At 34.3% G+C, this 19,241-nt stretch overlaps 3 protein-coding genes across 4 annotated transcripts; 1 reads left to right on the top strand and 2 right to left on the bottom strand.

The window, feature by feature from the left end:
* Positions 1 to 698: 698 nt before the first annotated feature.
* LOC103500618 (uncharacterized) lies at positions 699 to 10,157 on the bottom strand. 2 transcript variants are annotated; one of them, XM_017047378.2, is made up of 14 exons: positions 9,657 to 10,157; positions 9,257 to 9,574; positions 8,452 to 8,631; positions 7,744 to 7,900; positions 7,289 to 7,623; positions 6,155 to 6,281; positions 4,931 to 5,053; positions 4,718 to 4,762; positions 3,736 to 3,815; positions 2,883 to 2,979; positions 2,694 to 2,783; positions 1,991 to 2,044; positions 1,828 to 1,893; positions 699 to 1,048 (listed from the first exon to the last, which is right to left on the bottom strand). In XM_017047378.2, exons 1-14 carry the CDS (start codon positions 10,034 to 10,036, stop codon positions 878 to 880), a joined length of 2,223 nt encoding a protein of 740 aa, XP_016902867.1. In that variant the 5' UTR covers positions 10,037 to 10,157; the 3' UTR covers positions 699 to 877. The 2 variants fall into 2 exon arrangements, with proteins under 2 accessions (XP_016902867.1, XP_008462204.1); XM_008463982.3 differs by having other exon boundaries at positions 7,765 to 7,900; positions 9,657 to 10,156.
* An 815-nt stretch (positions 10,158 to 10,972) lies between these two features.
* Positions 10,973 to 12,013, top strand: LOC103500617 (uncharacterized). Its single transcript, XM_008463981.3, has one exon. The coding sequence runs from the start codon at positions 11,206 to 11,208 to the stop codon at positions 11,947 to 11,949; it is 744 nt and encodes a 247-aa protein (XP_008462203.1). The 5' UTR covers positions 10,973 to 11,205; the 3' UTR covers positions 11,950 to 12,013.
* Positions 12,014 to 12,893: 880 nt separating this feature from the next.
* On the bottom strand, positions 12,894 to 18,524 carry LOC103500616 (uncharacterized). The gene is made up of 9 exons (XM_008463980.3): positions 18,157 to 18,524; positions 16,832 to 17,035; positions 16,595 to 16,697; positions 16,158 to 16,237; positions 16,009 to 16,086; positions 15,728 to 15,819; positions 13,793 to 13,904; positions 13,381 to 13,506; positions 12,894 to 13,304 (listed from the first exon to the last, which is right to left on the bottom strand). Exons 1-9 carry the CDS (start codon positions 18,385 to 18,387, stop codon positions 13,188 to 13,190), a joined length of 1,143 nt encoding a protein of 380 aa, XP_008462202.2. The 5' UTR covers positions 18,388 to 18,524; the 3' UTR covers positions 12,894 to 13,187.
* Between the last annotated feature and the right edge of the window lie 717 nt (positions 18,525 to 19,241).

The raw sequence follows: 19,241 nt of genomic DNA, 5'->3' as shown, positions 1-19,241 counted from the left end.
GAGATTCCAACAATAGAATGTTAGGTTATACCACAAACTATAAACGATTCTACAAATTCTGATACATAATAAAATAGTCTATAATCTATGATCCGTCACTTTTTATATAATACATTTTAGAAATATATAAAAAATTCGCATAACTCAACAAAATTGTTTAACAAATAATTTTTACTTAGCACCAAACACTTAATACAAAAAACATTTTTAATTCTCTAAAATTACTAGGAGTTAGTTCAAACAGACCCTCTTAAATATATATTTGATAGATAGAAAGAATATGACTTAACTCTTCTTAAATAGCTATACTTTTGTTTGGTTTGACACAAAATGAATTAATTAAAAAAGGAAAACAAAAAAGTCATCCTACTGTATACATCATACCTTACTTGAGTTATTTTTATATTTTATTGAAAAAAAAATATTATTTATGAATGTTTGTTTAGGATGAAATTGGGTTAATTATGAAAAGAAGAATCATGGATTTTAAAACTAAGAGATGAGATGCAAATAGAGTAGGAACAAAATGATAGAAAAACAAAAACCTATATATAAAAGTGAAACTATATTTTAAATCACAGCAAAATATTACAATTTGTCATTTATCGGTGTTTTTTTATAATTATAGTTTATAAACTATTATTTATTATATTTTATAAATATTTTAATTTATTAACAACACAACATCGTAACTATCCTTACTAAATTGAAAATAGTACTACGAACAAAAATAACATCACTTGGTGCAGTTTTTATAGAATAGAACTTTACAAAGAAAAAGTAAAAAGGAAAAGTAGAGCTGAAAGCCAAACTGCATATTCTCATCAGAACAAATGTTGAGACCACAAAGTGATCCCAAAGGCATCAATATTTAACATCATAAAGCTGAAGCAAGTAAGTTATTCCAATGTTGTTTAAGTGCCTCATAAGCCTTCCCACAGCCTACAGCCTGCACTCTTGTTCTCCCATCTTCCGCCTCTACTTCTGTTAGGGTTACTAACCCTAATCTCGACAACGTATCTATTGCATTGTCTATCGCCATTTCAACCTGCATAATTTATAAGTATCGACAGCTTAGTCACCCTATAGTTGAAGTGTGTGTTTAAAAAAATGTTTGGGAATAATTTTGAAAGAGTTAAAATCACTTTTGAGTATATACTTAATCCCTCGAAACTAATCTAATATTAATTTTACACGTTCAAATGCAATTCTCTAATTATGAAAATTGGTTTTGAACAAATAAGGGTTGTTTGGATTAACTAGAGAAAAACAAATGTTTTTATTTCCAAAAAGATCATTTTTATTTAAATCCTTTATTTCAAATAAATTTTGAAATGTTTCGATTAATATTTTGAATGATTGTCAAACACTTCAATTTTTTTTCAAAATGACTTATTTTTAAGATAGTTGAACCGAGCACGCCCTAAAAATATATTAAAAAGTATTTTGAACATAACAAATGGTTTTTAACTATTTTAGAATCACACCCACCATAAACTCGAAGCAAAACAACTTCTATGCTAGCGAAGGTTGGACCTAAGTGTTTGTGGTGTGTGCCTTAGGCTCAAATTTCCTACTTTTTCCTATTAAAAAATTATACTCTTAATAAAAGGAAACTTTTTTTAATACTTTTAATAAAAGGAAATTGACAATGCTTTCCATCTCGAATAGAGAGCTCTTTTTTCCTATTTTCATGACGTGACCTTTTAGTTAGTTATTTTTCTTATTTTTAAGTTCTAGAGTGCACCTTCAGCTTGCGAAAACACAGGTAAATCCCAATTAGAGTTGAACAATAAGCAAATACAATTTCATTCCCATCTATCATACCTTCACTTTTAAAACCTCGTACAGAAATTTTTCGCATTTGTCCCCAACGCTTTTGCCACATGTTACCTGCAATTACAGAAATTCATTCTTCCGTCAACCAATCAGCTTGCAAATGTAAACATATAAGAATCTAAGTCTACACTACACAAGAAAAGGCAGAAACCTCTCCCTTTTCTTCTTTGAGTAGTATTGCATACGCCAAAATAGCTTCTTTGTACTGCACCAGAAAATGAATGTTAGACAAAGCAACTCAAGGTGGAACTATATCCACATCATTTCTCTTTTATAATATCACTTGAGGTAGCCTAAGGGATAAAAGGAGAGAAACCTCCAATAATAAAGTCAAAATCTTTATTAGAAATCAAAAGTTACCGAAGAATATTTCTCTATTTTTAGAGAATCGTAAAGCAAACTGTTAGGAACCATGGTAGAATTGGATGTCTTTGTCTCACATCGGTTAGAACGGAATGACCAATGTGGTACTTAGGTGGCTTGGTTCTCCCACCCCAATAACTAACTTTTGGGGGTTTGGTTCTTCAAGGTGCTTAAGCACCTATTACAAACTAATCTTAATTCTAATCGATAAAAGAAACTAATCTCAATCCTAATAACTAATCCTAATGAGACAATAATTTTGAACTCAGACATCATTGATAATGGAAAACTAGTTTACGAGAGGTGAAAGGAATCCCACTTTTGAAGCTTACCCTTTTTTAGTTATGTTCTCTCGAATATTACAACCCTAACGGTAGACAATGACTTTACTTCTTCCATCTTTGTATACTCGAAATTGATATCATGATGTAGGCATCTCAGGAAATTGTTGAGCAGTTGTAAATAAAACTTAAAAAGAACAAAAAACTCACTTGCTGTTGTTCTGAAGCGTCCAACAGAAAATGAACTGACCCAAAACCACTTGCTATAGTTTTCTCATACAGCGTCCTGTTAACCAATAACTGTTCGAATCTTTTAATTAGAAAAGTAGCGATCAACCATCATATGCATATAGTAAGCTGGGTTAAAATGAGACGTTAGCATCAATAAAATTGACTCACTTGATACCTATCCCAGGTTTGTTTGTAACCCAAAACAACTCGAGTGATGTAGATGACAAGAGCACTGAAAGCAACCACATCAAGAACAATTGCTGACCTATGGCAGAAACAAACGCAAGAGTAAAAAGTCAAACACTGCAAAAATAAGAAGAAATAATAATTATTCTTTAGGTTTCAAATAAGTGACATGCACAAGTAAAAAAAATGTTCCACCTCTTGAGGCTACAACCTCAATCTAATATTTAACTAGATATGCATACCTCCAAAAATCAATTTAACCAATTTATTCAATACTGTCCATTTAATATTATATCAAGAAACAGTAACCCGTCAAAACAATATTTAATCGTTCATAAGCTAACCTTCTAGGTTTCTTGAGATGCCAAAATTGAAGACCAATTAGAATTAAATCAACAATTGATGTACCAACAAATTTAGATGATATTCATGTAGCATACATTAACAATTATCGTGTGTATAGGCTTGTAAAGCTGCACGTTTCACATAGAATCAATGTTATTTTTAGAATATAAAATACATGAGAAATTAGATGAATGCCAAAAAACTCTGTCTAGAAAGAGACCAAGAGCAAGCATTCATGATAATCTCCACAACAGTTTGTTAAGAGCACAGATATCTAGACTACCTACTCTATCTGGAAATCACGTGGTAAATACCTGAGCAAGTTCACTCATATCATAATCTTTTAAAAATTTGTCATACAGAGGTGTTATAAAATGTGGCCCGAGGAAACAGATATGTTATCCTAGGAAGCAAATTACTAACTATAATCATGTAGCAAGTTAACAATAAGCATATATTCCATAAAAGATGGAGTTAAGACAAAGCATACGGTGAGGACAAGACGTTCTCAAACTTGTAATTGATGAAGAAAGCCAGAAGTCCCAATATTGTCGCAGCATCCAAGCGTAGCTACAATTTGAAGGTATCACATCAAGAGATTAAGCCAAAAATGATAACAATGAACCATCTCAACATTGTATATAATCAACTAATAATAACCATACAGATAATAAAACAAATAGGTGACTGACCACAAAACTTAATTCATAATTAAGACTGAACTTACTTCATATGGGTTGATATTGCTCAATATTGGAAGGCACCGATGTAAAATACATCAGTATATGAACATGATCATTAATAAAACTATGGCGGAAATGGATGACTCAAGAAATCATTCCTCCTCTAATTAAAGCTACTTATGCCTTGCATTCATAAAGTCCCTTGGGAAAGAAAGCCTTTGACCATGATCAGTCTTGGATATGCACTCATAACAAGTTGCTTGTTTATTTTGTCTATTAACCTCATTAAGCATGGAACTCTATACAATTTCATCCAGATTAGAGAAGCAATACCAGAGGGAAAAATAGAAGTTCTGTTGATCCTTGCACACCAATAGCCAATAAATCAACTTACTAAATTTGACACAGGTACCTAGGAAAGTCTAAGCTCATTCGCATATTTGCCACTCATATTCATTTTCCTAATTATTACTTGCCACTCAATCACCGGGTATCTTAACGAAGACATTTCTTCCAACCCTAATCTCAATTATAAATAATCACTACCCATCCCAACAGATAACATTTGTCTCCTCCATGCATGAAAACATTAGTAAAACCATCTAATACTCATTGTAAATATCATATTATGGAATAAAAAGCACGAGATAAAAAAAATTAAGCTAATAAAATGACAATTACAAAGAACCATGCACTGACATTCTACACACTCTTCAGTTTTAGTCCACATGGATATTAATTCAAGCCATTCTAAAAATTGCATTTGAGAAAATCAAATATAGGCCATACCGCATCTATAATTCGAAAAGATAGTTTCTTGTCAGGAAAGATCACCTGCAAGTCATTTTAACCAAGATTGAAATTCATGAGTATAAATAAAAAGAGAATAACGTCTCAAATAAGAAATGCAAAAAGAAATGTGCAGTATAAAACAAGGGAAAATACATTGTATGAAAGAAAAATGAAAGCATTAACAGACATTGAAGTGTGAGAAGTATATACTGGTAAGTCTGGAATAGGAATCTTCTCATAGATCTTTAACTGCAAAGATGGAACCTCAGTCCTATCTCCACTATTTCTTCCATTTTTGGTGTAAAGTAAAATCAATTCTTCGAAAGCTGGCTCCTAATTCACAAGCAAACAGCAAGTTATAAAGTTCTTTGAGATTAATGACCGCAGGACAAGAAAGAATAAACAAATGAAAATTCTCAGTGAAAGCTTCGTTTATTGTTTAAAAAATAATAAATAATAATGGATATTTCAACATATGACCAATAACTATCAATAAACTCCAAATAGTGCATTGCATTAACACATCAGAACATTAACACAACACATTATAAAGAAAAGTGTTTTTCATTTTCAGATATTCCGTGATAATTTAAAAAGAAAAAGAAAAAAAATGGTGAGCAGTGACTGTTGGAGTAAAGATGTGTGGGATCTAGATTTTGTGCTTACGAGCATTCCTTTTTATTAGATATATTGAAAGTTCCCCGCTTAGAAACAAGATTAGGGCAGTGAGCATTTGTTTGTCAGATGATAAAGTTCTTTGACAAGCTAGATTTCTGGGGATTTCTCTGTAAAGTTGTTTATTTCAAACATTTCGTCTATTCTGAAAAAGTTACAATCAATTAGATATAGGAAGGGTAGTACCCAAAGAGGTTTAAAAAATAAAATAAAATTGTAGTGTATAGGAGATGGAATCCTAAGTGACAGATGAAAAACTCTTACTGGTACATCTCCCCAAATACCTACTGTTTCTGTCTAATTGAAGTAGAATATTAAGACCACTTGTTTCACCTTCCCCTTTTGCTGCTAAAGGATGGGTATTTCTCTGATGAAATCTACTTTCTCACCTTTGGCCTCCTCAAAGATGCTTTGCTCCATGAAGTATAGGGGAATCATGCAGTTAGAGCTTTTATGTGGTCTCTTTGGCTCAAAAGAAACAAAGAGCGGCCTTTTGAAGCCTTTCTCAAGCTGAAGCTCCCTTTACAAAAGCTTCTTTCGTAATAACATTAACTTTTTGCTTTATTATTAATTTGAACTGGAAAGACTTCGTGCAATAGTTATTCCTGGTGGGAATTCTTTTTCATCGGCCAGGTTGCACTTCTTTCTATTTTTATTAACATTCTCTGCTTGCGTCAAAGTTTGGGTGAATCCATATTATTCCAACAGCTCAGCTAAAAGGAAGAGGAGGTACTAAGAAAATTAAAAGAAAAAGAATACCTGGAGCACTGATTGAGAGAGGAGGATTGAAATGGATGTTTTCAACTGTTTCCAAATATCGTTCCCGCAATTTTTCATTGCAGGCCTCCATATATCACTGAGTGATATTCGTGATATGAAGATAGGCCTGGATTAAAAACAATTTTATTGCAAAGTTATTCAAGAGGTAAAATGCTAATCCAACTACTAGGCCACAAACACACACAAAAAAAGGAAAAGGTTGCAACAATTCCAAATGAATGTCAGAGTGACTGAGTTATGTGTCCATAAAGGTGAACTGGTTCTCTCAACACATTATCATATTGTGTTAAAGTGAACATGGGACCAATAAGCAGCATCCATGATCCAACAGCATTTAAACAAGCATTGGTGGTAAGTGTAACCGATAATAATAATATTATCAACAATAAATGATTCGTACGGCTAGACTAGTAACAAACATCATAAAAAATAAAATCATGGCTATCTACTCACCAATACATTTGAGATGAAAAGACAAGTACTACGTTAGGAATATAGTAGGATACTTCCTAAGAAGATCAAGATCTGAATATATTGAACTATAACTATGAAGAAATACAAGATAAACCTAAATATAAAGAAACTTGGAACCTCCTTCTTGAGTGCACTTGCCCAAGCGCTGGAACACTCCACAAATAGTTTGTCTTCACTCACTCTCCCCCCTCCTATTTATAACAAAGTTTGTAACTAACTTCCCATATAATTACCTCTATACCCCTTACTATATCATACTATTATACTTATCTAGATACCTTACAGAATATAATAAGAACATCAGGACCTTATATGGGCGTATTTTTCACTAAATACCAGTTCATTAGATGTTTAATGGATAGTGGTTCAAAGTACAGTCAGTAAGAGGGGCGAAAGTAAAGAGAACTCGGAGATAGTTATTAAGAGGGGCTCGTTATAATATATCCTTTTATGACATAATGAGACCAATTTCTAAAAAAAGTGATAAAATCTGACATGGCACAGGCCATGAGCACATTGTCAACAAGCACTTTTAGCAGCATTGCCAAAAAGGCATAGCTAGAGAACTAAACTTGAAATTTCTTTCTTATACAACAAGATTAGAGCAATAACTAGATGGGCCAATCGTAATGGTCAAACCTTAAATAAGGTTCAAAAGCTTTACTGTCATCAGTAAGCTTGAATGGTTGCTCTGGCATAGGAGGAAGAAGCCCTATCCATGTCAGAAGCCTCCTTAAGAGTCTTCCACGAGGTCCTGTAGAAGAAAGAATTCCCTCATAACGAGATACTGCACTCTGAGCTGCCAGCCAAATTGGAAGGTCTTTATCCGAAATCTGATTGTCTCTCAGTAGATCATCAGAGTCTTCTTCATCATAACGAAATAATTGCTGAGACATAGGAAGATCCCTCACCCAAAGCCTCAACCTCTTAACCCATTCTTGTATTTCTTGCATCTGTGGAGCACCAAGGGCAGCCTGTTGATAAGAAAAAAGGAAACATGAAAAGAATGACAATGAATGATGCTGGAAGTTCAACATAGTTACAGAAGTATCGACACGTTAGATGTTTAAGAAAAGGGGATCAAAGTTGGCAACCAATATCCAAAAATGGTCAACCTCAGCAATCCAAGTACCAAGTCTCCTCAGTGGTTTTGAGATTAAGGAAAAGAGTCCGCGTAGAAGTCTAGACTGTATATAATCTAGTTTATCAACAATTAATAGGCCTCTCTGCCTCTCAGTTGCATATCCTCGCCTGTTAAGAAAACAATCACAATTGGAACCTGCCCAATGTTGGAACAGGAAAATATATGCTGACGCTATATATAATTGACTAGGGTATTGCTTCAAAAAATTAGATGAGAAACAATGACATCTCTAACGGCCATATTTTCATATCAAATAGCCAAGTAGGCTATCGATACTGATACTAATACCCAACCACCAAGTATTGTTTTATAGTTTACAGGTTTTTTTTTTAAATGCTTTGAGAAAATTTTAAAAAAGAAGGAAAAGGAGTGAAACGGGATGGAATTATCAGATCTAGGCAAGTGTACTGTTTTAAAACAACCATCCAGTAGTTAAAAAATGCTTGGCACTCCTGACTTCTAACAATAGATCCAGATAAAACGTGACTATTGTATCACATCGGGATTAAACAAACCCAAGCAAATATAATAAATGAACTCGTTAAAGAGGCATGTTTTTTAAGAACTTAGAACGTACAAGATGCCTAAGATAAACAATAAACAACGAGCATTATGTCTCGAACTTTACAAAGAGAATAAAAATAGACTATTGCAGAACCTGAAAATAATTGCATTGGATTCAGATGCCCTCTTCCAGTCAACATATATAGGCAAAGTCAGCAGATAGTCCGTATTCAATGCTGATGTCAAGACCAGGTCCATGGCTGAGAGTTCTTCAAATTGGGCATTTTTAAGAAGTTTCATAAAAGAACGCTGGAAACGAGTGGCAACTGCTACTCTAACAAAAATACACAAGAGGGAAATATTTCATTCAGATTCAGGTTGAATCAGTCTAGCTGTAGAAAAAGGAGAGAATGTACAACCACATAAGCACTACACAAATTATCTTACATTTTATTTTAAAGATTAAAATTGTCCCTAGCTAAAATCACTTAAGCAACATGCGTACAGGAATGGTGAATTCTATCAGAATAGCATTTCATTTTAAATATCTGCTGTCAATGTCATGATATGATGTCAGAGTCGCAAACATGAAACATGAACTAAAGAAAGACGGTATTTCTATATCCTAAAGGGATTGCATAGGCCGATTCATGCAAGTTGTTATAACTTAGCTCATCTGAGCATTCGAACGTCAAGGACCATAAAGGGAATCCACAAGTACAAATCTCGTCTTCTACGTGTTCATTGAGTGAAAGTGTAGTCATATCATTTCAAGTTGCAATTACTGGCAGTATGCAAAGATCTCATGCAGAAGCCTTATTAATGAATAAAGAACAATAGAGATCAACTCGATTGAAGTTTTTGTTTTGATCATAAACACATGCAACGTTTGATGTTTGTAAGCTCATTAACTTCAATTGGAAAAACGATGTGAAGAAATTGAAGACTTCAAGACATACGAAGACTCCCCGTTGATGTAACTATTTATTCCACCCTTCGGAGAACTCAATAGATTACGGAAATCCAGACTATAACCGAAAGGCATCGCACTGCTAACGCCAATTTTCTGCACCAGATCCTCCATGCTTTCAATCCCAACCATGGCATCTTTGGCCGTGGTAGACACCTCTGTCTCATTAGAAACAAGCTGGCCATCAGTATTAGTAGAAACCTCTGCTGGGGTAGCCTCGTTTTCCAGCGACTGAGAAAGAGAGTAATCACTCCGCATTTCTTCTAAAATCTTCTTGTGTTCAGCATGAAGAATGGAATCCAGGCACCTGCAAAAGCGGTTAAGTGAACTTGATTGCCTTGATTTTCGGGAGAAGAAATGGAGAGAACGAGTGGTGGAATGGAACTAACGAAGAGATGAGCTGAAAATGTTGAGCGTCGTTATGATCATCGTCGGCATGGTTGGAATTGAAGAAGGTGGAAACAATGGCATCCAACAACTGAGCTTTGGAAACTGGAATGTGTTTGTGTCTAGGAACGGGAATCCTAGAAATGTCCTTATCTTCGTAGTCATCGTCGGCCATGTCGCCGTTGTTGTTCTGCCATTGGTTGAATGTGGAAGGCTCCGCTGCGATGGATTCCAAGGGCTGCGTCGACATGTCGGGGAAAGCGGTGAGGGAAGAGGAAGATGGAAGAGGAAGACATTGACGACGAGCTTGCCCTTGAGGAATTGGAGACAAGAGAGGTGATGAACTGCGGAGGCCAGTGGGAAGTTGCAAAGACGACAGCATCGTGCCAGGCTCAGCCGAAGCACACAACTCCGCATCAATTAAATTCGGATAAGAAGCGCGCAAGCTCCGATAATTTCTCAGTTCCCCCACCGGTTAGAGTCAGATTAAGGTTAAATTAGAAGTAAGTGTGTAAACAAAAATTATGAGGTGTATGGCTCGCCAACTTTACATATTAAAGTTGGTGGTGGATTTGATTTTGTATACTATCCAACTTTTCCTTTTTTTTTTTTTTATTAATATTTTCAATGGAATGAATTCACTTATCGATCACCATTAATATTTTCGACTATTTAACTTTGATGATTACTTTTCCACGTCTAACTTTGATTATTGATTTTGGGCTCCGACAACCACCTTTGCGTGACAAATTTTGGTAGAAAAATTTTGTACTCTGGTAACCATCTCTAATAACAAATTCCAACAAAAATCAACTTTGATGACCATCTTTGCAATATGAATTCCAGGCTCCAACAACAAACTCTCACAACCAACTTCAAGTTCACCTTCGTGTAGCCAACTTCTGTCTCCGACAACCATCTATAACTATAAATTTTTTGTGAAAATCACCTTTGGTAATTAACTTCAAAAACCACATTGAACTTCATACTCCAATTACTACCACTACCATAAACTTTAACGAAAATCACATTTGATTGTCAATCTTAATGACAAGTGATGACCACCTCTAACAATCGACACCAACATTTACCTTTGGCAACCAATAACAAAAAAGACCACCTCTATCGATCAACTTCAACAAATATCACATTTGACTTCCAACTTAGACAATCATCTTAAACAACAAACTCCAACCAATAACTTTGTTGTGCATTTCAAACTACCAATAATATATGTATGTATATATATATATATAAAGTTGATAAAAGTGCATTTAAATACAAAATCAAAGTTGTCTAATGATGTTGGATCATCTTTAAAGACTTGTTTGTCACAAACATCTAAAATATAATATGCTTCTTAACGATGTTACTACAATCAACGAAGACGTTAACAATCAATGAAGACGATTTTATGTGTAACTCTTTTAAAAGAACAAATATTATTATATTTTTATTTTCAAGTTTCTCGGTATCTTTTAAATAAAATGTAAAAACCGACGGTTGAGTCGGTATAGATATAGTTCGTCCGTCGAGAGTCGAGAGTTAAAAATGGTTGGTGTTTTTGCCGGTTCCACGAGTCTATGTTTGCCGGGAAATGCTTCAGCGGCGGCATGTGTGTGGAGAAGACGAAGCCGTGGAAATACAATTAGAAGCGAGGCAGAAGGGCAAAATCCGATTCCAGGCAGAGACCGGGTGATAGGGTTTGGAAAACACAAGGGCAAAATGCTTGGAACCCTTCCTTCAACCTATCTGAAATGGATCTCCAAAAATCTAAGAGCAAGAGAGTTCGAAGAGTGGGCGATTTTAGCAGACCAAGTTCTGGAAGACCCGGTTTACCAAGACCGGGTCCAGTGGGAGTTCGCTCACAACGTTCTGACCGGCGCCGGTCGGAGTGGCCGTGACGACGTCGTTTCTGAGTTGTCGGAGATCAGCGACAGGTTTGGTTGGGATTGGGATAATAAATCCGGTTGGAGAGATGTGGATTTTGAGCTCTTGGGGACCTCGAAAGGTGGAAGAATTCCACGGCGAATCGAACCAACTCAGAATTCGGAATGGAAGACGGCGCGAAATGTATCAGGTGGCGGCGGCGGGGGAAGGAGGAGGGAGAGAAGAGATCGGTTGAGAGAGAAGCGAGAGAAATCGAAAGGAGGCGGCGAGAAAAGTGAAGGGAAAACGGAGAATGAGAATCCCGTTCCCAGGTTTAACAATCCCTTCCCTGGCCGTCAAGCTCTTCTAAAACGGGTTACCACAATTAAATCAGATTTGTTAGTTAAAAAGAAACCCAATTGGTAAGAGAAAGCAACTATATAATAACTTTGAGAAAATTTATAATAGAATCTTCTTTCATTACTGGTAATTACGTAGTCACTTAAGTAACATGTACATTATTGAGTTATGTAGTCACTTAAATAACATGTACATGTATATTATTTATATTATTGAGTGATTGTGTGATCGTTTGACATAAGACCATATAAAATCCTGTTTAAAACTATAAGACTCAAACTTTAATAACTCATTCTTTGACTCGATCATTTTCTAGCACATAATTAATAGGTCACGAAAAAAGCTTATGAAAAATTCACTTAGTTAAAACGAAATTATACCAAGAGAGGTATAGCCTTGAAAAATGTTGAGGGGTTTCCTCCCAAGTTTCTCCTATGACCATTGCATTTTGGTGTGATTGAATTTTGAAAGTAGCAGTTTCGCATAAACGAAGTCATGCAAATAGCTAAGATGGTAATTCATGATTATGTCTTTTCAACCTACCAAATGAAGTTTTAAAATATATTAATAAGATAACCTATACGTTTGTTTTTCCTTTTAACATTTAAAAAGTCAATTCAATATGTTTTTTTTGGTCTTAATAAACTTTGTTCATCATGTTGCCAACTTTAATAGTCATTTGGATGGAAGGCTACTAGGATAGCCTACAAGTTTATGTTAATATGAGTTCATCTTTCTAAAACGTCTTAAGATCATCCTACATAAAGTTTAAGAAGTCACAATTTCAACCAGTAGAGTACAATTTAACTGCACCAAAGAGCCATGGAGTGACAGTTTGCAGTTTACACATAGGAAACAGGCAATGCTCATTAATTAATGATATACATACGTACATATATATATGGACCCTGGGGATGTTACACGTGTAAGCATATAAAAATGGTAACCCCAAAACAAATAAGGGAGAATGAATACATGGAAAATAGTCCAAATAATGATAAGAAAAATGATATTCCAAAATCGAATAGTTAAATTAGATTATAACATTATTCCTCAACACGTCTAGTAAAATTTCAACAAGCTACTTGGATGTCATATTCACTTATGCAATAAACACCAAATGGGAAGTAAAAACAGAACAAATCAACAGAACTCACTGGCTTATTCTTGATCCAGACTTTCTACAATACCTTGCCTATATGATTTCAGTACTTCACAGCGCATCGTCCATTGGGCGTAGTAGGTTGTGAGCCTCGAGATGAGAGATGGAAAAACATCCTTTTTTATTGAGTTAAACCATCTAATTATTTTTTAAAATTGCATACTCCACCTTTGTTTATTAGCTTCCAAAGTGCAACCTTGGCTTCCTCAAGTGTTTCCACGGCATGCCCTCCTTCAAAAGATAGTCTTTGGACATTGAACTGTAAAAGGCATAGGTTATAGATTATACAGGTTGCCAGAAGATGTAAAAATCTCCACACCATTATCTTTTGGTACCTGAGCTCCTTGCCGAACTCGAATATCTATTCCCTTGCTGTCTATTGATATTAAAGCGGCATCGTCAACTTCACTTTCAGCTGACAGCAGCTCTTTCAAAGGCTTTGAGAACATCACGTTCAGTTCCTACACGTGGGGGATATGTAGGGGGAAATACAAATACTAAGAAACCCAAATAGAAACAGTCCCAAAAAATATCCCTCGTTAGCCTGCTTTGAGAAAGAACATTGTACACACCCTTATGGGAGTGCTGGATATCGAGTCTTCAAAGCAATAATGACAATGTACTTCTACATGTACTTTCTTAAGACTCCATGTTTTCAAACCATTCAATTCATAGATTACAACTGAATTAATATTTTTGAGAAGAAAAAGAAGATGCAGAAGAAGAATTAGCAACTTAGATCCTCACCTTAAGGTTTTGCTCACCTCCGTCAACCGCAATCTTATCAGGTTGAAGGGTCTCATACTCCTTCACATCCACCCACGCAACAGTCCCAAAGCCTCCAATAAAATAAATGTCACTGCAAAAACACCAAAAGATCAAGCACGATAATTTTTCTTGTCATTAACATCCACTTCCTCGTTGGTAAACATGCCAAGCATGAGCTTATGTATTTTTTGCGACCACCGGCAATAATATTTAATTACAATCAAATATATAGCACAAGTAACTGTTCCCCTCTACTACCTGGTCACCCTTAACTTTATCCTTGTTAAAATTATGTTGATATATAAATAAACAAAACAAAACAACGGAAAGGAAGAGAACAAATTGAACCCAACATACGAAGGCATCTGCTTGAGGGATTTAGCTATCAATGAGTCTAGACGAGTTATCTAGGAACCAAATGTCATTCAAACATTTTTTTCTGTAAAACATCTATGTGATGAGAGAGGCAGGAAAGATTAGTAAAAGTGCAGAAATAACAGAGCAGAATGGATGCCCTCAACGCTTATACAGAGACGAAGTATTTAATTAAATAGAGAAATGATAGGACACATGTATGAATGTTATTGAGTACAAAAATACAGCCAAAATAGAAGCAAACAAAGCATAAAACAGAGGCGGAAATGTAAATAGCAGAAATCAGTAAATCATTGATAGTGTAAGTAAGTTGCCGCCCAAAGTCCATAGTCCGAACAAAACAACCAAAAGGATATTACACATATTTAAAGTCAGATCACACGAAGATTGGCGAATTTATAAAGTACTACCAATTACTCAGCATTCATTTCACATGGTTTATGTAACTTAGTTAAGTTTTAAGAGCTTTGATAGTGTCTTCAAATTCCCATAAACTAAAATAAACTTACTATTTTCAAATTCTCGCCTAACAAGGTTGAATATTTCCGTTTATGAATAACAAGAGGGAAAAAACTTCCATCTCGATGAGAAAGCTCTTACTTCTGTGATACAACTACCTACTGATAATTTGGAGATCATTTTATACATGAAACAAAATGCTTAGATTAATTAACATGGCTAAGTTGCCTCAAAATGGAGAAAACAAAATCTATTTCTTTTTAAAACTTCGAAACAAATGCTCCAGTAAATTTTATTAATTAATGAAATAAAGAAGTGTTTAAGTAAAATGAATTGAGAATGTTAACAAAGCAACTTACACAACGTGGAAAAATACAATATACTAGAATAAGATATTTCTCAAATATCCGAATCTCAATCTATGAAAGAAGAATGATGGTATTTCTTAAATGTTGATAAATGGAAGTATAAATATTGATTAAATAATACCTGAATCATTGAATGGGATTCTTTTATACCGTAAACATGCAACCAACTTATGTACACCTCTATTAATCAGTTGTATAACATTTTATTGTGAAAGAGCTCATGGATTACAGCCACACCAACTTGAATAAGATTTAATAAATTTGGGAAAATATTCATAAATTCAATGAATAGGTAAATGATTCATACACATGTTGCAATTTTTTAATTGTAACTTTTAGCCTTTCAACCCATCTAAAATTTTGTTTATTCAATTCAGGAAAACAAAGGTATGAACTAAAAAAAATTAGACCTCCAATCCCACCATTTATTTTTATATACATTATAGATTGCAAGGGACCACGTCCAACCATAAGCTGTGTAAATGTAAATTACATACAAAGCCACAACTCTGAATGAAAGGGTGAGTTTGGGACAAGTGAAGCATTAGTTTTCTAGCATTGACAACTAAATAAATGTTTCATCCAAAAGCATTTTCAATATTCTTATCTACTTCAAAAAAATTTCAAACTAGTTTTAATGTTGAAAATTATAAGAAGTATTATCGCGTTACTGCACATCAAAGACTCACTAAGAAAAGAACAAAAAATGAACCTGATATCTTGCATCCTGAAGTAATAGAAGTTTCCCCACTGTTGAGAAGGTCCTTGTTGATGCTTCGCTATGTATTGCTTATGAGCCCATTCCTGCAAAAACTCATGAGTATCATTTTATTGCTAGTATGCGTATATTGGAGAAGAATGATGATCAAGCATGAATACTAGAATGCCTATGCAATTAGTTTGATGCTTCACTAGTGAAACTAGAGGCAAGCAACAAAATTTCAACTTGTTAATTATACTATAAGATAATTATATCTTCAAAGTAAAACTAACCTGTTGATCCTCTGGAAGGGGGTATATATCACCAAAAATAGTAACTCTGGCATTTGACAAGCCACTCCATCCAGGTATCTGCAAGGCTATTATGTCACATGAAAACCTAAAATGTAACGAGCAGAAATGTTGTTTGTCAAAGTGCCCACCTGCACAACAACAGTGCATCTTGGGTCTGCCAACAAATTTCGTGTATGGATGGCCAGAGGTGAAAATGAAAAAATTGGATCTGCATGAAGGAAAAAAAAAACACATAACTACCAAGATTAAATAAAACAAGAAGCAATGCACAAGGTCATTATTTCATAGAAGTGACTATTGAGATTAGGACTAGAAAAGAGAAAGCTAGTCAAAAAAGTATATTGTGCGTCATACTCTATACCATTGCCCAAAAGAAACCCATTGATCATACTTCTTTGTGTGACTTTTCAATCTCCCAGCCATAGAAACAAAGAAAGACCAAACCAAACAACAAACACAAAATACATGATTTACAAATGCCATTAGATATGCTCAATACTTTTGAACTAAATTATTAATGGACAGGTAAAAACTATCAGGCCAGTATTGAATCTAATTGACTTACGGCCCATGGAGTCAGCTGCAAAATCTACTAAAGAACCAAATGGATATCCTTGCCTGCGGTGGTGCATCCGAGACATCACAGTACACAAATGAGCAAATCTGGCCTTAAAAGTACAAAAAAGATCTAATTCAGAAAGTCTTTGAAGTTTAGAAAGCAACCACAACTAAATTTTATATACAGACAATACGACACTGAGAACTTCTGCTACACTAGACAAGAATGAAAGTTAAGCCTAACCTGTTCCATGAGATTGCGAACAGCTAAGGCTGGTCTAGGTAGACCATGTGCTGAGGTTGCACTCTGCACACCACCAGATATTGGTGTTCTGAAAAGGCCAGCTCTAGTTCCACTTCCACCACCAGATGGAACCGTAAGAGACACATCCATCTTTAGCAGCTCATTTGCATTCTTCTCATCGTTCTGAGTGAAATTTAGCTCGTCCTAAAGGAAGCAAGAGATACGATCATAACAAATATGCGCCAATTTATTAATATATGACATCTACTCATTCTCATGGCATTACAAAATGAAAGCTATTTCATGAAACAAACAAAATCACCAGCAATAGATCTGTTTCTATCTAACAAAATAGATCAAATTAATACTTTTTAATAAAAATAAAAATTAAAATTAAAAGTTGTGGTGCTTGTGGGTTTTGGTAGTACATCCAATCATATTCTCAAGCATCGAAGAATTGATTACAACATTATTTAAATTATCAACCAAGCTTTAAGGAATGCATTCTGGTGCTTCTTTTAAATGCCTCCAGATTCATGTTCATCAACTATGTTCGTGCATCACTCCACCTTCAAATGTCTCAAAGTTCACGTCCACTAAGACTAAAGCATTCATGGGGCGCAACTATTGAGAATCTCACATTAGAAACCCAAGGGACCTCGCACTCCTTATGAGGTAGTTGAGTTGCTCCCCTCGTAGCCAGTTACTTTTAAGATGCAACCCATATTATCTCAAGTTTGGTATCAAGCTAAGAGACCGACCATCTTGAGGACGCTTCTTGAAAATCCCACGTTGTAAAAACCAAGGGACCTCAAATTCCTCTCATTGCCAAAATGATTACTGACTTATCCTGATTTTTCAAAATAAAATTTTACGGCCCTTTTCAAACTTCTTTTACATTCTCTCTTCTACCTTTCGCTCTAAACTCCCATTCTACTTCTCTTTCAAAATCTCTCTTTTTGTAGGTGACAACAAACGAAGTTTTTTTATCCGCCAAACAATCCCAAGTACATAGGACAATAATTAACAAGTGATCTAGAACTAGAACAATAGTGAGAAAACAAAAAGTAATCCGGAGGAAGGCTTATGATTCCAGCAAGATGTTAAAAAAATTTGAAATTCATTTTCCTATAAGTTAAATGATATCCGTACAAAAATCAAAATATGAACTCGTAGGAGTTGCCTTTGTTGTCGTAAATTTCCAGTCACAATTCCACGCAGAAAAATCAAAACCTAATTCCATATTTCTACGGACGCCGCTTACTGTAATATAAAAAGTGTGCATAACAAAACTGGGTATCCAACGAGGAGTAAGGAAACGGTACCTCGCTGAAAGGGACATCTTCAAAAGATACATCTTCTTCCGAAAATAATCCAAACCTATTATCAGATGGCTTGGCCTCTTCAGCTTCGCCGGAGAGAGCACGAAGGCCAACGAAGTTATTATAGTCGTTGATTCTAAGAAACCCAGTTCGATTGGTAGGCTTCCTGAACAAAGAAGAAGAGTATGGGTCTGGAAACTTGGGAATGTTCACGGAGCTTGCTAGCGCTTCCATGGAGAAATCACAGATGATACGGGGAGCCGTAGGAAAATGGAATATAAATGTTAGTGACAAAAGAGAAGATTGCGGAGGTCTTGTTTGGAAATTTAGACAAATCGTCTTTACTTCCTTCTCGGGTTCTTATAAAGTAATCTTTTCTATAAATTTTATTTTCATGAAGGAAAAGGTAAACAAAAAATACCAAAAACAAAACAACTCAGCTCATATTTTTTGAGATAATTGTAAATAAATAATAAATATAATATTAAAATAAATAAATTATAAAAAATGATATTTGGCAAAATATCAAAAAGAAAAACTATGATAATAAAATTAATATTCCTATATTTTTAAAATTAAAAGTTAACATATTTAAAAACGTATAAATCTTTAATAACCTTCTAATAATTGTTTGATATAGTTAATTATTTATTATATCTACAATATGTAAAAAAGAGGTGTTATGAACGGTTTTTTTCTAAATCCTTTTGTCATATGAGATAATTTTGAGATTTTTTTTTTGAGATAATTGTAAATAAAGAATACCAAAAACAAAACAACTCATCTTTTTTGAAATAATTGTAAATGAATAATAAATATAATACTAAAATAAATAAATTATAAAAAACGACATTTGCAAAAATAGTAAAAGAGAATTTATGATAATAAAAATCAATATCACTATATTTTTTAAATTATAAAATAATATATTTAAAAGCAGATAATCATTTAATAATTTTTTAATAGCTATTCGATATCGTTAATTACTTGTAATATTTGTCATATTCGTAATATATAAAAAATATGTGTTATTAACGGGTTTTTTTCTAAATTTTATTGTCATACGAAGTAATTTTTTTATAAAAGAT

The sequence above is a fragment of the Cucumis melo genome, chromosome 1 (assembly GCF_025177605.1).
Source record: "Cucumis melo cultivar AY chromosome 1, USDA_Cmelo_AY_1.0, whole genome shotgun sequence".
In the NCBI taxonomy this organism is placed as follows: domain Eukaryota; kingdom Viridiplantae; phylum Streptophyta; class Magnoliopsida; order Cucurbitales; family Cucurbitaceae; genus Cucumis; species Cucumis melo.
The sequence above is the reverse complement of the archived record's forward strand: the minus strand, read 5'-3'. Positions and strand labels throughout refer to the sequence as shown.

What these genes read in the sequence shown, in the direction of transcription:
- LOC103500618 (XM_017047378.2), bottom strand. Translation starts at nt 10,036, where the DNA reads ATGCTGTCGTCTTTGCAACTTCCCACTGGCCTCCGCAGTTCATCACCT. An exon ending in GCTTTTGAACCTTATTTAAG is followed by an intron (nt 6,282 to 7,288) that starts GTTTGACCATTA and finishes TTTTTAATCCAG; the next exon opens with GCCTATCTTCATATCACGAA. An exon ending in GAGAACGTCTTGTCCTCACC is followed by an intron (nt 2,980 to 3,735) that starts GTATGCTTTGTC and finishes TTTCTGCCATAG; the next exon opens with GTCAGCAATTGTTCTTGATG.
- LOC103500617 (XM_008463981.3), top strand. Translation starts at nt 11,206, where the DNA reads ATGGTTGGTGTTTTTGCCGGTTCCACGAGTCTATGTTTGCCGGGAAAT.
- LOC103500616 (XM_008463980.3), bottom strand. Translation starts at nt 18,387, where the DNA reads ATGGAAGCGCTAGCAAGCTCCGTGAACATTCCCAAGTTTCCAGACCCA. An exon ending in TTCGCAATCTCATGGAACAG is followed by an intron (nt 16,698 to 16,831) that starts GTTAGGCTTAAC and finishes TGTACTTTTAAG; the next exon opens with GCCAGATTTGCTCATTTGTG. An exon ending in GAGGTGAGCAAAACCTTAAG is followed by an intron (nt 13,507 to 13,792) that starts GTGAGGATCTAA and finishes CCCCACGTGTAG; the next exon opens with GAACTGAACGTGATGTTCTC.